Source organism: Lethenteron reissneri, unplaced genomic scaffold, assembly GCF_015708825.2.
Source record: "Lethenteron reissneri isolate LAM-NWPU_2019-01 unplaced genomic scaffold, ASM1570882v1 scaffold_1938, whole genome shotgun sequence".
Classification (NCBI taxonomy): domain Eukaryota; kingdom Metazoa; phylum Chordata; class Hyperoartia; order Petromyzontiformes; family Petromyzontidae; genus Lethenteron; species Lethenteron reissneri.
In genome coordinates, this window is record NW_026891705.1 from 20208 (window position 1) to 34663 (window position 14456).

General features: G+C 52.3%; 1 protein-coding gene across 1 annotated transcript; it reads left to right on the plus strand.

Annotated features, from left to right (window-relative positions):
* The first annotated feature begins 5232 nt into the window (after positions 1–5232).
* On the plus strand, positions 5233–12660 carry LOC133339648 (glycine, alanine and asparagine-rich protein-like). Its single transcript, XM_061547805.1, has 8 exons — positions 5233–5377; positions 5549–6309; positions 7071–7184; positions 8058–8176; positions 9048–9183; positions 10517–10802; positions 11674–11810; positions 12357–12660. Exons 1-8 carry the CDS (start codon positions 5258–5260, stop codon positions 12379–12381), a joined length of 1698 nt encoding a protein of 565 aa, XP_061403789.1. The 5' UTR covers positions 5233–5257; the 3' UTR covers positions 12382–12660.
* Positions 12661–14456: the final 1796 nt, after the last annotated feature.

The window sequence follows — 14456 nt, forward strand, 5'->3', positions numbered from 1 at the left end:
GGGTGTATGTGTGTGTACCGTGGTGTACCGTGTGTGTACACCGTGTGGGTCTTGTGTGTGTGTGCACCGTGTGTGTGTACACCGTGTGTGTGTGTGTACACGTGTGTGGTACTGTGTGTGTGTTGTACACCGTGTGTGTGTACACCGTGTGTGTGTACTGTGTGTGTACTGTGTGTGTGTACTGTGTGTGTACTGTGTGTGTACACGTGTGTGTGTACACTGTGTGTGTACTGTGTGTGTACAGTGTGTGTGTACTGTGTGTACACCGTGTGTGTGTGTACTGTGTGTGTACTGTGTGTGTACACTGTGTGTGTGTACTGTGTGTACTGTGTGTGTACACTGTGTGTGTGGTACGTGTGTGTACTGTGTGTGTACACTGTGTGTGTACTGTGTGTTTACACCGTGTGTGTGTACTGTGTGTGTGTACTGTGTGTGTACTGTGTGTACTGTGTGTGTACACTGTGTGTGTACTGTGTGTGTACACTGTGTGTGTGTACTGTGTGTGTACTGTGTGTGTACACTGTGTGTGTGTGTACACCGTGTGTGTGTGTGTACTGTGTGTGTGCACCGTGTGTGTGTGTGTACTGTGTGTGTGTACTGTGTGTGTGTGTGCACCGTGTGTGTGTGTGTACTGTGTGTGTGTGTACTGTGTGTGTGTACTGTGTGTGTGTACTGTGTGTGTGTGTGCACCGTGTGTGTGTGTGTACTGTGTGTGTGTACTGTGTGTGTGTGCACCGTGTGTGTGTGCACCGTGTGTGTGTGTGTGTACTGTGTGTGTGTGTAGTGTGTGTGTGTGTACTGTGTGTGTGTGTGCACCGTGTGTGTACTGTGTGTGTAGTGTGTGTGTGTACTGTGTGTGTGTGTGCACCGTGTGTGTGTGTGTATTGTGTGTGTACTGTGTGTGTACTGTGTGTGTGTGTGCACCGTGTGTGTGTGTGTACTGTGTGTGTACTGTGTGTGTACTGTGTGTGTGTGTGCACCGTGTGTGTGTGTGTACTGTGTGTGTACTGTGTGTGTGTACACCGTGTGTGTGTACACTGTGTATGTGTGTGTGTGCTGTGTGTGTGTGTATGTGTGTGTGTACACTGTGTATGTGTGTGTGTACACTGTGTGTGTGTATGTACACTGTGTATGTGTGCTGTATGTGTGTGTGTACACTGTGTGTGTGTGTACACTGTGTATGTGTCTGTGTGTGTACACTGTGTATGTGTGTGTGTACACTGTGTATGTGTGTGTGTGCTGTGTGTGTGTGTGTATGTGTGTGTGTACACTGTGTGTATGTACACTGTGTATGTGTGCTGTATGTGTGTGTGTACACTGTGTGTGTGTGTACACTGTGTATGTGTCTGTGTGCTGTGTGTGTACACTATGTGTATGCACACTGTGTGTATGTGTGTATGTACACTGTGTATATGTGTGTGTACGTGTGTACACTCTGTGTGTGTTTGTGTGTACACTGTGTATGTATGTGTGTGCTGTGTGTATGTATGTGTGTACACTGTGTGTGTACACTATGTGTGTACACTGTGTGTGTATACACTGTGTGCTGTGTGTGTGTGTACACTGTGTAATGTGCTGTATGTGCTGTGTATGTGTGTGTCACCAGGCTAGCAATATTGGCGGTGCTACCGCGTCTCTACCTGGGTGACCGCGCCAGCGCCTTGTGTGTGTGTATGTATGTGTGTGTATACACTGTGTATGTACGTATATGTGTGTGTACACTGTGTGTGTGTGTGCTGTGTGTACACTGTGTGTACACTGTGTATGTGTGCTGTGTGTACACTGTGTATGTATGTACACTGTGTATGTGTATGTATGTACACTGTGTATGTGTGTACACTGTGTGTGTACACTGTGTGTGTGTACACTGTGTGTGTGTGTACACTGTGTGTGTGTGTACACTGTGTGTGTGTACACTGTGTGTGTACACTGTGTGTGTGTGTACACTGTGTGTGTGTACACTGTGTGTGTACACTGTGTGTGTGTGTACACTGTGTGTGTGTGTACACTGTGTGTGTACACTGTGTATGTGTGTACACTGTGTATGTGTGTACACTGTGTGTGTACACTGTGTGTACACTGTGTGTGTGTGTACACTGTGTGTGTGTGTACACTGTGTGTGTGTGTACACTGTGTGTGTGTGTACACTGTGTATGTGTGTACACTGTGTATGTGTGTACACTGTGTGTGTACACTGTGTGTGTACACTGTGTGTGTGTGTACACTGTGTGTGTGTGTACACTGTGTGTGTGTGTACACTGTGTGTGTACACTGTGTATGTGTGTACACTGTGTATGTGTATGTGTGTACACTGTGTATGTGTGTGTGTGTACACTGTGTGTGTGTGTACACTGTGTATGTGTGTACACTGTGTGTGTACACTGTGTATGTGTGTACACTGTGTATGTGTATGTGTGTACACTGTGTATGTGTATGTGTGTACACTGTGTGTGTGTGTACACTGTGTATGTGTGTACACTGTGTATGTGTGTACACTGTGTGTGTACACTGTGTGTGTACACTGTGTGTGTGTGTACACTGTGTGTGTGTGTACACTGTGTGTGTACACTGTGTATGTGTGTACACTGTGTATGTGTATGTGTGTACACTGTGTATGTGTGTGTGTGTACACTGTGTGTGTGTGTACACTGTGTGTGTGTGTACACTGTGTGTGTACACTGTGTATGTGTGTACACTGTGTATGTGTATGTGTGTACACTGTGTATGTGTATGTGTGTACACTGTGTGTGTGTGTACACTGTGTATGTGTATGTATGTACACTGTGTATGTATGTACACTGTGTATGTACACTGTGTATGTATGTACACTGTGTATGTATGTACACTGTGTATGTATGTACACTGTGTATGTGTGTACACTGTGTATGTGTGTACACTGTGTATGTGTGTACACTGTGTATGTATGTACACTGTGTATGTATGTACACTGTGTATGTATGTACACTGTGTATGTATGTACACTGTGTATGTATGTACACTGTGTATGTATGTACACTGTGTATGTGTGTACACTGTGTATGTATGTACACTGTGTATGTATGTACACTGTGTACTGTATGTGTACACTGTGTATGTATGTACACTGTGTATGTATGTACACTGTGTATGTATGTACACTGTGTATGTATGTACACTGTGTATGTATGTACACTGTGTATGTATGTACACTGTGTATGTATGTACACTGTGTATGTGTGTACACTGTGTATGTATGTACACTGTGTATGTATGTACACTGTGTATGTGTGTACACTGTGTATGTGTGTACACTGTGTATGTATGTACACTGTGTATGTATGTACACTGTGTATGTATGTACACTGTGTATGTATGTACACTGTGTATGTGTGTACACTGTGTGTGTACACTGTGTGTGTACACTGTGTGTGTGTGTACACTGTGTGTGTGTGTACACTGTGTGTGTGTGTACACTGTGTGTGTGTGTACACTGTGTGTGTGTGTACACTGTGTGTGTGTGTACACTGTGTGTGTGTGTACACTGTGTGTGTGTGTACACTGTGTGTGTGTACACTGTGTGTGTGTACACTGTGTGTGTGTACACTGTGTGTGTGTGTACACTGTGTGTGTGTACACTGTGTATGTGTGTACACTGTGTATGTATGTACACTGTGTATGTATGTACACTGTGTATGTATGTACACTGTGTATGTATGTACACTGTGTGTGTGTGTACACTGTGTGTGTGTGTACACTGTGTGTGTGTGTACACTGTGTGTGTGTGTACACTGTGTGTGTGTGTACACTGTGTATGTGTGTATACTGTGTATGTGTGTACACTGTGTGTGTACACTGTGTGTGTACACTGTGTGTGTGTGTACACTGTGTGTGTGTGTACACTGTGTGTGTGTGTACACTGTGTGTGTGTGTACACTGTGTGTGTGTGTACACTGTGTATGTGTGTACACTGTGTATGTGTGTACACTGTGTGTGTACACTGTGTGTGTACACTGTGTGTGTGTGTACACTGTGTGTGTGTGTACACTGTGTGTGTGTACACTGTGTGTGTACACTGTGTATGTGTGTACACTGTGTATGTGTATGTGTGTACACTGTGTATGTGTGTGTGTGTACACTGTGTGTGTGTGTACACTGTGTATGTGTACACTGTGTGTGTACACTGTGTATGTGTGTACACTGTGTATGTGTATGTGTGTACACTGTGTATGTGTATGTGTGTACACTGTGTGTGTGTGTACACTGTGTATGTGTGTACACTGTGTATGTGTGTACACTGTGTGTGTACACTGTGTGTGTACACTGTGTGTGTGTGTACACTGTGTGTGTGTGTACACTGTGTGTGTACACTGTGTATGTGTGTACACTGTGTATGTGTATGTGTGTACACTGTGTATGTGTGTGTGTGTACACTGTGTGTGTGTGTACACTGTGTGTGTGTGTACACTGTGTGTGTACACTGTGTATGTGTGTACACTGTGTATGTGTATGTGTGTACACTGTGTGTGTGTGTACACTGTGTGTGTGTACACTGTGTATGTATGTACACTGTGTATGTATGTACACTGTGTATGTACACTGTGTATGTATGTACACTGTGTATGTATGTACACTGTGTATGTGTGTACACTGTGTATGTGTGTACACTGTGTATGTGTGTACACTGTGTATGTATGTACACTGTGTATGTATGTACACTGTGTATGTATGTACACTGTGTATGTATGTACACTGTGTATGTATGTACACTGTGTATGTATGTACACTGTGTATGTATGTACACTGTGTATGTATGTACACTGTGTATGTATGTACACTGTGTATGTATGTACACTGTGTATGTATGTACACTGTGTATGTATGTACACTGTGTATGTATGTACACTGTGTATGTATGTACACTGTGTATGTATGTACACTGTGTATGTATGTACACTGTGTATGTGTGTACACTGTGTGTGTACACTGTGTGTGTACACTGTGTGTGTGTGTACACTGTGTGTGTGTGTACACTGTGTGTGTGTGTACACTGTGTGTGTGTGTACACTGTGTGTGTGTGTACACTGTGTGTGTGTGTACACTGTGTGTGTGTACACTGTGTGTGTGTGTACACTGTGTGTGTGTGTTACACTGTGTGTGTGTACACTGTGTGTGTGTGTACACTGTGTGTGTGTACACTGTGTGTGTGTGTACACTGTGTGTGTGTACACTGTGTGTGTGTGTACACTGTGTGTGTGTGCTGTGTGTGTCCAGGCTAGCGATGTTGGCGGTGCTACCGGGCCTCTACCTGGGTGACCGCGCCAGCGCGTTGGACGCAGCGAGCCTCTGGCGCAGCGGAGTCACCCACGTGCTCACGGTCGACTCACAGCCCCTGCCGTGGGTACGGGGGAGAGACAAAGGCGGCCGGGGGGGGGGGGGTGCCGGCCCCCCACCCACCCACCCACCCCCTCGTGTGCCTCAGTGCCGGTGGCGTTCGTAGGCGCTCGCTAACGGCACTTGCCCCGACGTTCTGCTGGAGGCTACACGGGGGATCTTTGTCTGTGTGTTGCAGGATGGTGGCGATGGTGGTGAAGGTGGTGGTGGTGGTGAAGATGAACACGGTGGAGGCAGTGGAGGTGGTGGAGGTGGTGGTGGAGGTGGTGGAGGTAGTGAAGGCGGTGTAGGAAGTGCGCTTGGTGGAGGTGGTGGTGGAGGTGGTGGTGGAGATGGTGGTGTAGGAAGTGCGCTTGGTGGAGGTGGTGGTGGAGGTGGTGGAGGTAGTGAAGGCGGTGTAGGAAGTGCGCTTGGTGGAGGTGGTGGTGGAGGTGGTGGTGGAGATGGTGGTGTAGGAAGTGCGCTGGGTGGAGGTGGTGGTGGAGGTGGTGGCGGTGGAGGTGGTGTTGGCGGTGAAGATGGTGGAGGTGGTGGTGAAGGTGGTGTAGGAAGTGCCCTTGGTGGAGGTGGTGGAGGTGGTGGAGGTGGTGGAGGTGGTGCAGGTGGTGGTGGCGGTGGAGGTGGTGTAGGAAGTGCCCTTGGTGGAGGTGGTGGTGGTGAAGGCGGTGAAGATGGAGGTGGTGGTGGCGGTGGTGGCGTTGGAGGTGGTGTTGGTGGTGGTGGTGGCGGTGGAGGTGTTGGCGGTGGTGGTGGCGGTGAAGATGGAGGTGGTGGTGATGGTGGCGGTGACATCAACCCGAGTGCCTCACGGTGCCAGCGTCCGCTGGTGAGGTTCTGTGCGACTGAAGACAGCGCCAGCTGGGACCTGCTGCCCGCGCTCGACCCCTGCCTCGACTTCGTCCGCGCCGGCATGCACGCCGGGGCCGTGCTCGTGCACTGGTGAGCGCCGGCGGGCTCGACGTGAACCTAGCCTGGCACAGTGGGGGGGGGGGGGGGCGGTAAGAGATGGTGGTGCTCATCTCAGTCAGCCAACACATGGCACCTGCACGGTCTGTCCCGTGACCTCCTGCACCTAGCCTGGCACTGCCCAGTAGCCTCAAGGTGAACCCAGCCTGGCACTGCCCCAAGTAGCCTCAAGTTGCACCTAGCCTGGCACAGTTGGGGGGAGGGGCGGTCACAGGTGGTGGTGCATCAACCACTCATCTCAGTCAGCCAACCCATGGCACCTGCTGGGTCTGTCCCGTGACCTCCTCCTCCTGCACCTAGCCTGGCACAGCAGTCAACCCATTGATGATGTTGATGTTGGTGATGTTGGTGATGACGATGGTGACAATGATGATGTTGATGTTGATGATGTTGATGACGATGATGTTGATTTTGGTGATGTTGATGATGTTGATGATGTTGATGTTGGTGATGTTGATGATGGTGGTGATGTTGGTGATTATGTTGATGATGATGATGCTGATATTGATGATGTTGATGATGGTGATGACGATGATGTTGTTGGTGATGTTGATGTTGGTGATGATGATGACGATGTTGATGATGTTGATGATGACGATGTTGATGATGGTGATGTTAATGATGTTGATGACGATGATGTTGATGATGTTGACGATGTTGGTGATGTTGAAGATGTTGATGATGTTGATGACGATGATGTTGGTGATGTTGGTGACGTTGGTGATGTCCTGCAGCCACGCCGGAGTGAGCCGGAGTGCCGCCGTGGTGACGGCCTTCCTCATGGCGGATCTCCGTCTGTCCTTCGACGAGGCCTACACTCGCCTACGCAGCCTCAAGCCCAGCGTCAGGTGACAGCCACACCGCACGGCCACTCCAGTCCAGTGCCTAGTCCACTCCAGTGTCCACTCCACTCCAGTGCCCAGTGCCTAGTCCAGTCCAGTGTCCACTCCACTCCAGTGCCCAGTGCCTAGTCCAGTCCAGTATCCACTCCACTCCAGTGCCCAGTGACTAGTCCACTCCAGTCCAGTATCCACTCCACTCCAGTGTCCAGTGCCTAGTCCACTCCAGTGTCCACTCCAGTGCCCAGTGCCTAGTCCAGTCCAGTGTCCACTCCAGTCCAGTGTCCACTCCACTCCAGTGCCAGTGCCTAGTCCACTCCAGTGTCAACTCCAGTGTCCACTCCACTCCAGTGTCCACTCCAGTCCAGTGCCAGTGCCTAGTCCACTCCAGTGTCCACTCCACTCCAGTCCAGTGTCCACTCCACTCCAGTGCCCAGTGCCTAGTCCACTCCAGTGTCCACTCCACTCCACTCCGGTGTCCACTCCACTCCAGTGTCCACTCCAGTGTCCACTCCAGTGTCCACTCCACTCCAGTGTCCACTCCACTCCAGTGTCCACTCCAGTGTCCACTCCAGTGTCCACTCCACTCCAGTGTCCACTCCACTCCAGTGTCCACTCCAGTGCCCACTCCAATCCACTCCAGTCCAGTACCCACTCCACTCCAGTGCCCACTCCAATCCACTCCAGTCCAGTACCCACTCCACTCCAGTGTCCACTCCAGTCCAGTACCCACTCCACTCCAGTGCCCACTCCAATCCACTCCAGTCCAGTACCCACTCCACTCCAGTGCCCACTCCAATCCACTCCAGTCCAGTGTCCACTCCACTCCACTCCAGGCTCCGGCTGTAGTCACCCTGTGGTCTCCCTCTCCGCCGTGTGCAGCGTCAACGCGGGTTTCCAGCGGCAGCTGCGGCTCTACGGGGACGCGGGCTGCTGCCTGCAGGGCGACAGCGCCGCACGGCGCCGCTACGAACTCCAGCGGGTGACTCGCGGCGCCACCGGTGAGAGAGACTCAGAGACACACAGAGACACAGAGACACAGAGACTCACTCACATAGAGACACAGAGACTCACAGAGACACACTCACACAGAGACACTCATAGACTCACTCACACAGAGACACACAGAGACACAGAGACTCACTCAGAGACTCACTCAGAGACTCACCACACAGAGACACATAGAGACACAGAGACACACAGAGACTCACTCACATGGAGACACAGAGACACAGAGACTCACTCACTTAGAGACACAGAGACTCACAGAGACACACTCACACAGAGACACTCATAGACTCACTCACACAGAGACTCACTCACACAGAGACACACAGAGACACAGAGACTCACTCAGAGACTCACTCAGAGACTCACCACACAGAGACACATAGAGACACAGAGACACACAGAGACTCACTCACATGGAGACACAGAGACACAGAGACTCACTCACTTAGAGATTCACTCACACAGAGACTCACTCACACAGAGACTTACCACGCAAAAAGACACTCATGCAGAGTGAACGTGAGTGAGTGACTGAGTGAGTGAGCGAGCGTGAGTGAGTGACTGAGCGAGTGACTGAGTGAGTGACTGACTGAGTGAGTGGCTGAGTGAGTGACTGACTGAGTGACTGACTGACTGACTGACTGAGTGACTGAGCAACTGAGTGAGTGACTGAGTGACTGACTGAGCGACTGACTGAGCGAGCGACTGACTGAGCGAGCGACTGACTGAGTGAATGGCTGAGTGAGTGACTGACTGAGTGACTGACTGACTGACTGACTGAGTGACTGAGCGACTGAGTGAGTGACTGAGTGACTGACTGAGCGACTGACTGACCGAGCGATCGGTGTGTCTGCATCCCAGGCCTGGTCCTTCCCCCGGCGGTCTTCGTCGATGACCCTCAACTCGCCGGCGCTGCTGCTGCTGCTGCTGCCGGCACCGGCACGGACGGCGCCGCTGCTGCTGCTGCCGCTGTGCTCTACCGGTGCCGTCGGTGCCGGTGAGCCGCCTCCGTCTCCCCGTCACCAGCGGCGGTGTTCGCCACACAGACAGAGGTCCCCCGTGTAGCCTCTAGCAGGGCGTAGGGGCAAGTGCTGTTAGCGGCGAGTAGCAGCAGCAGCAGCGCCTATGAAGGTAGACACAGACAGAGGTCGCAAACGGGTTTTGATTCCTTACCCGTACCCGTACCCGGCCGCACCCGTACCCTACCCGTACCCAGACGGGTACGGGTAGGGTACGGGTATCGGGTACCCGATTGCGACCTCTGGGATGAAGCCATGTTGCAGGCGCGGGTGGGTTGATTCTAGGAACTTGAATTGTGAGAAGAGACAAGACGTTGGGAAATGAGTGACAAACGGTGACTCACCAGTGACTCACGGTCTACCCGGCTACCCGTACCCGGCCGCACCAGGGTCGCAAACAGGTACCCGCCGGGTACGAGTATCGGGTACCCGGTTGCGACCTCTGCCACACAGACAAAGGTCCCCCGTGTAGCCTCTAGCAGGGCTTTGGGGCAAGTGCTGTTAGCGAGTAGCAGCAACACCTATGAAGGTAGACACAGACAAAGGTCCCCCGTGTAGCCTCTAGCAGGCTGTAGGGGCAAGTGCTGCTTGTAGAGAGTAAACACACACCCATGTAAGTTACACACTCGCCCACGTACAGACAGACACACACATACACACACACACAGACACACACACACGTACAGACACACACACACGTACAGACACACACACATACACACACACACACGTACAGACACACACACACGTACAGACACACACACATACACACACACACAGACACACACACACGTACAGACACACACACACGTACAGACACACACACATACACACACACACAGACACACACACACGTACAGACACACACACACGTACAGACACACACACATACACACACACACAGACACACACACACGTACAGACACACACACACGTACAGACACACACACATACACACATACACACACACACAGACACACACACACGTACAGACACACACACACGTACAGACACACACACATACACACACACACAGACACACACACACACGTACAGACACACACACACGTACAGACACACACACATACACACACACACAGACACACACACGTACAGACACACACACACGTACAGACACACACACACACACAGACACACACACACGTACAGACACACACACACGTACAGACACACACACATACACACACACACACACGTACAGACACACACACACGTACAGACACACACACATACACACAGACACACACACAAAAACTCACAAATCCCCTCCCCACCCCCTCCACTCCCCAGGCGCTGCCTATTCCGTGGCTCCAGCGTTCTGGCTCACGAGCCAGGCGACTCATCCTCCTTCTCCTCCACCTCCTCCTCCACCTTCCCCACCGGCCCCACCGGTCCCAGCGGCCTCACCGGTCCCAGCGGCCTCACCGCTCCCAGCGGCCTCACCGCTCCCAGCGGCCTCACCGCTCCTAGCGGCCTCACCGGTCCCAGCGGCCGCGTGCCCGGGGCCTGCACGTCGCTCTTCGTGGAGCCGATCCGCTGGATGGAGGCGGCCCTCGTGGGTGTCTTGGAAGCGCCGGTAGATGGCTGTTGTGTGGGGATTACAGCCACTCGAGTGTGTGTACGTGTGTACGTGTGTGTGTGTGCGTGTGTGGGTACGTGTGTGTGTGTACATGTGTGGGTGTGTCTGCGCGTGTGTGTGTGTGTGCGCGTGTACATGTGCGTGCACATGTGTACACGTGTGTGTGCGTGCGTCGTTATCGATGCATCAATAATACATCGATCAATAATTATTTATCCGCTCCTCCACCCACCTCCCCGACTACCACCGCCACCAGCTCCACCGCCACCACCGCCACCACCACCATCACCACCACCACCTCAGCTGCAGTGCCCCAAGTGTGTGTGTACATGTGTGTGTGCGTGTGTGTGCGTGTGTGTGCGTGTGTGTGCGTGTGTGTGCATGTGTGTGTGTGTGCGTCGTTATCGATGCATCAATAATACATCGACCAATAATTATTTATCCGCTCCTCCACCCACCTCCGCCACCAGCTCCACCACCACCACCCCCACTACCACCACCACCACCCACCGCCACCACCACCACCATCACCGTCACCACCACCACCACCGCCACCACCACCACCACCTCAGCTGCAGTGCCCCAAGTGTGTGTGTACATGTGTGCGTGTGTGTGTACATATGTGCGTGTACACGTGTGTGTGTGTACGTGTGTGTGCGTGCGTGTGTGTGCGTGCGTGTGTGTGTGTGTGCGTCGTTATCGATGCATCAATAATACATCGATCAATAATTATTTATTTATCCGCTCCTCCACCCACCACCGCCACCACCTCCACCACCACCACCGCCACCACCACCACCACCCCCACTACCACCACCACCACCCACCACCACCGCCACTGCCACCGCCACCACCACCACCACTGCAGCTGCAGTGCCCCAAGTGTGTGTGCAAGGTGGGTTCCTTCAGCTGGAGAGGGGAGCGCTGCTCCTGTGGACAGTGGGTGACGCCCTCGTTCCAGATCCACCGCTCTCGCGTCGACGAGGTGCCACTGGCAACGTTGTGGTGAGGGTCACCGCTACTCACCGCTACTCACCACTACTACTCACCACTACTCACCGCTACTCACTCACTCACTACTCACTCACCACTACTCACCACTACTCACCACTACTCACCGCTACTCACCACTACTCACTCACCGCTACTCACTCACCACTACTCACCACTACTCACCGCTACTCACCACTACTCACCACTACTCACCACTACTCACTTCAGATCCACCGCTCACGCGTCGACGAGGTGTCTGTGGCTCCGCTGTGGTGAGCGAGACTCACCGCTACTCACCGCTACTCACCGCTACTCACCACTACTCACCGCTACTCACCACTACTCACCGCTACTCACCACTACTCACCGCTACTGATGTTGTTGTTCTGGTTGTGGATGTTGTTGATGTTGTTGTTGATGTTGTTGTTGTTGTTGTTATGGTTGTGGATGTTGTTGATGTTGTTGTTGATGTTCTGGTTGTGGATGTTGTTGATGTTGTTGTTGATGTTATGGTTGTGGATGTTGTTGATGTTGTTGTTGATGTTGTTGTCCATGCAGTCCAAGAGCGGTTCGCGATGTCTGACGGAGAAAGACGAGGCGGTGACACCCACACGAAGAAGGGGACGGTGGGAGACCTGGTCACTCACTCACCCACTCACTCACCCACCCACTCACCCACCCACCCACTGACCCATTCACCCACCCACCCACTGACCCATTCACCCACCCACTCACCCACCCACTCACCCACTCATTCACCCACTCACCCACCCACTCACCCACCCACCCACTCACCCACCCACTCACCCACCCACTCACCCACTCATTCACCCACTCACCCACCCACTCACCCACCCACCCACTCACCCACCCACTCACCCACCCACTCACCCACCCACTCACCCACCCACCCACTCACCCACCCACCCACTCACCCAACCACTCACCCACTCATTCACCCACTCACCCACCCACTCACCCACCCACCCACTCACCCACCCACTCACCCACCCTCTCACCCACTCACTCACCCGTTCACTAATTCACCCACTCACCCACCCACTCACCCTCCTCGCTCGCTCACTCACCGACTCACTCGTAAGTGCGGGCGTTGGTAAGTCGAGCACTGCCTGTGTACGTGAATTTGTTTTTTTAAATGATTAAAACGAGTTTTACTACCGGCTTCGCTTGAGACTTGGAATCTTGTCTTTGATTAACTCACGGCCTACACGGAGGGTGGGATGCGTGACGTCATCAGGCACACTGCGTGACGTCATCAGGCACACTGCGTGACGTCATCAGGAACACTGCGTGACGTCAGCAGGCACACTGCGTGACGTCAGCAGGCGCACCGCGTGACGCGGCCGCGTGCGGGTGACATCACAGATGTGACGTCACCGCTCACTTGCCGTGCAAAATATATCCATTATTGCGTCCCCACCCCCGCCGCCCCCCAAAATACAAAAGTCTATTTGTATACTTGTTGCATGGTGTACAGCAGCGGTCGGGAACCTATGGCTCGCGAGCCATATATGGCTCTTCCGGTGACGGCATATGGCTCCCAGACAATTTTGAGATGAAAAAAATAATAATCATAAAATAATAATAAAATCAGTTTGGAACTGATTTTAAAATACTTGTGATATCGCTTAATAATACTGTGTCATTTTAAAGTAAACAGAAATTAGTTTTGAAGATAAAATTTCTCGGGTCACGGGTCCCGTGACCAGAAGTCGCATTAAAAGTAAGACATATTTAATTTATTATACGTTAAAAATACTATATGGCTCTCAATGAAATATATTTAGAAATATTTGGCTTTTATGGCTCTCCCGTCAAAAAGGTTCCCGACCCCTGGTGTACAGTCTGGGAGCTGCCCACGTGCCAAACTTCAAGTTTGTTGCATGTTGGGAAGTAGGCTAAACATTTCGAACAGACACAATCACAAATGTCCACCCCCCATCACCATCCCACTCCACCCCACCACCACCACCCCCACCAGCACCCCCACCACCCCCTACCACCCCACCACCACCCCACCACCACCCCCACCAGCACCCCCACCACTCCACCCCACCCACCACCCCCACCCCACCACCACCCCACCACCACCCCCACCAGCACCCCCACCCCACCACCACCCCCTACCACCCCACCACCACCCCTACCACCACCCCACTTCTCCACCCCACCACCACCCCCACCCCACCACCACCCCACCACCACCCCCACCAGCACCCCCACCACTCCACCCCACCCACCACCACACCACCACCCCCACCACCATCCCACTCCACCCCCTACCACCACCCCACCACCACCCCCACCACCCATCTCCCCTCGCCTGGTGTACAGGAGGTCGTGGGTTCCATCTCGATCCTGACGACGCCTGCTGCTGCTGTATATTTGGAGTTTGTGTCTCTCATCATCATCACGGTGGCTAGGAGATGTTGACTACCTCGCCTGGTACACAGGAGGTCGTGGGTTCCATCTTGATCCTGACGATGCCTGCTGCTGTATATTTGGAGTTTGCGTCTCTCTCTCATCATCATCATGGTGGCTATGAGATGTTGACTACCTCGCATGGTACACAGGAGGTCGTGGGTTCCATCTCGATCCGGACGCCTGCTGCTGCTGTATATTTGGAGTGTGTGTCTC

Coding starts and splice junctions, on each gene's coding strand:
- LOC133339648 (XM_061547805.1), top strand. CDS start 5,258: ATGTTGGCGGTGCTACCGGGCCTCTACCTGGGTGACCGCGCCAGCGCG. Junction 6,310..7,070: donor GGGGCCGTGCTCGTGCACTG/GTGAGCGCCGGC, acceptor GATGTCCTGCAG/CCACGCCGGAGTGAGCCGGA. Junction 9,184..10,516: donor TACCGGTGCCGTCGGTGCCG/GTGAGCCGCCTC, acceptor TCCACTCCCCAG/GCGCTGCCTATTCCGTGGCT.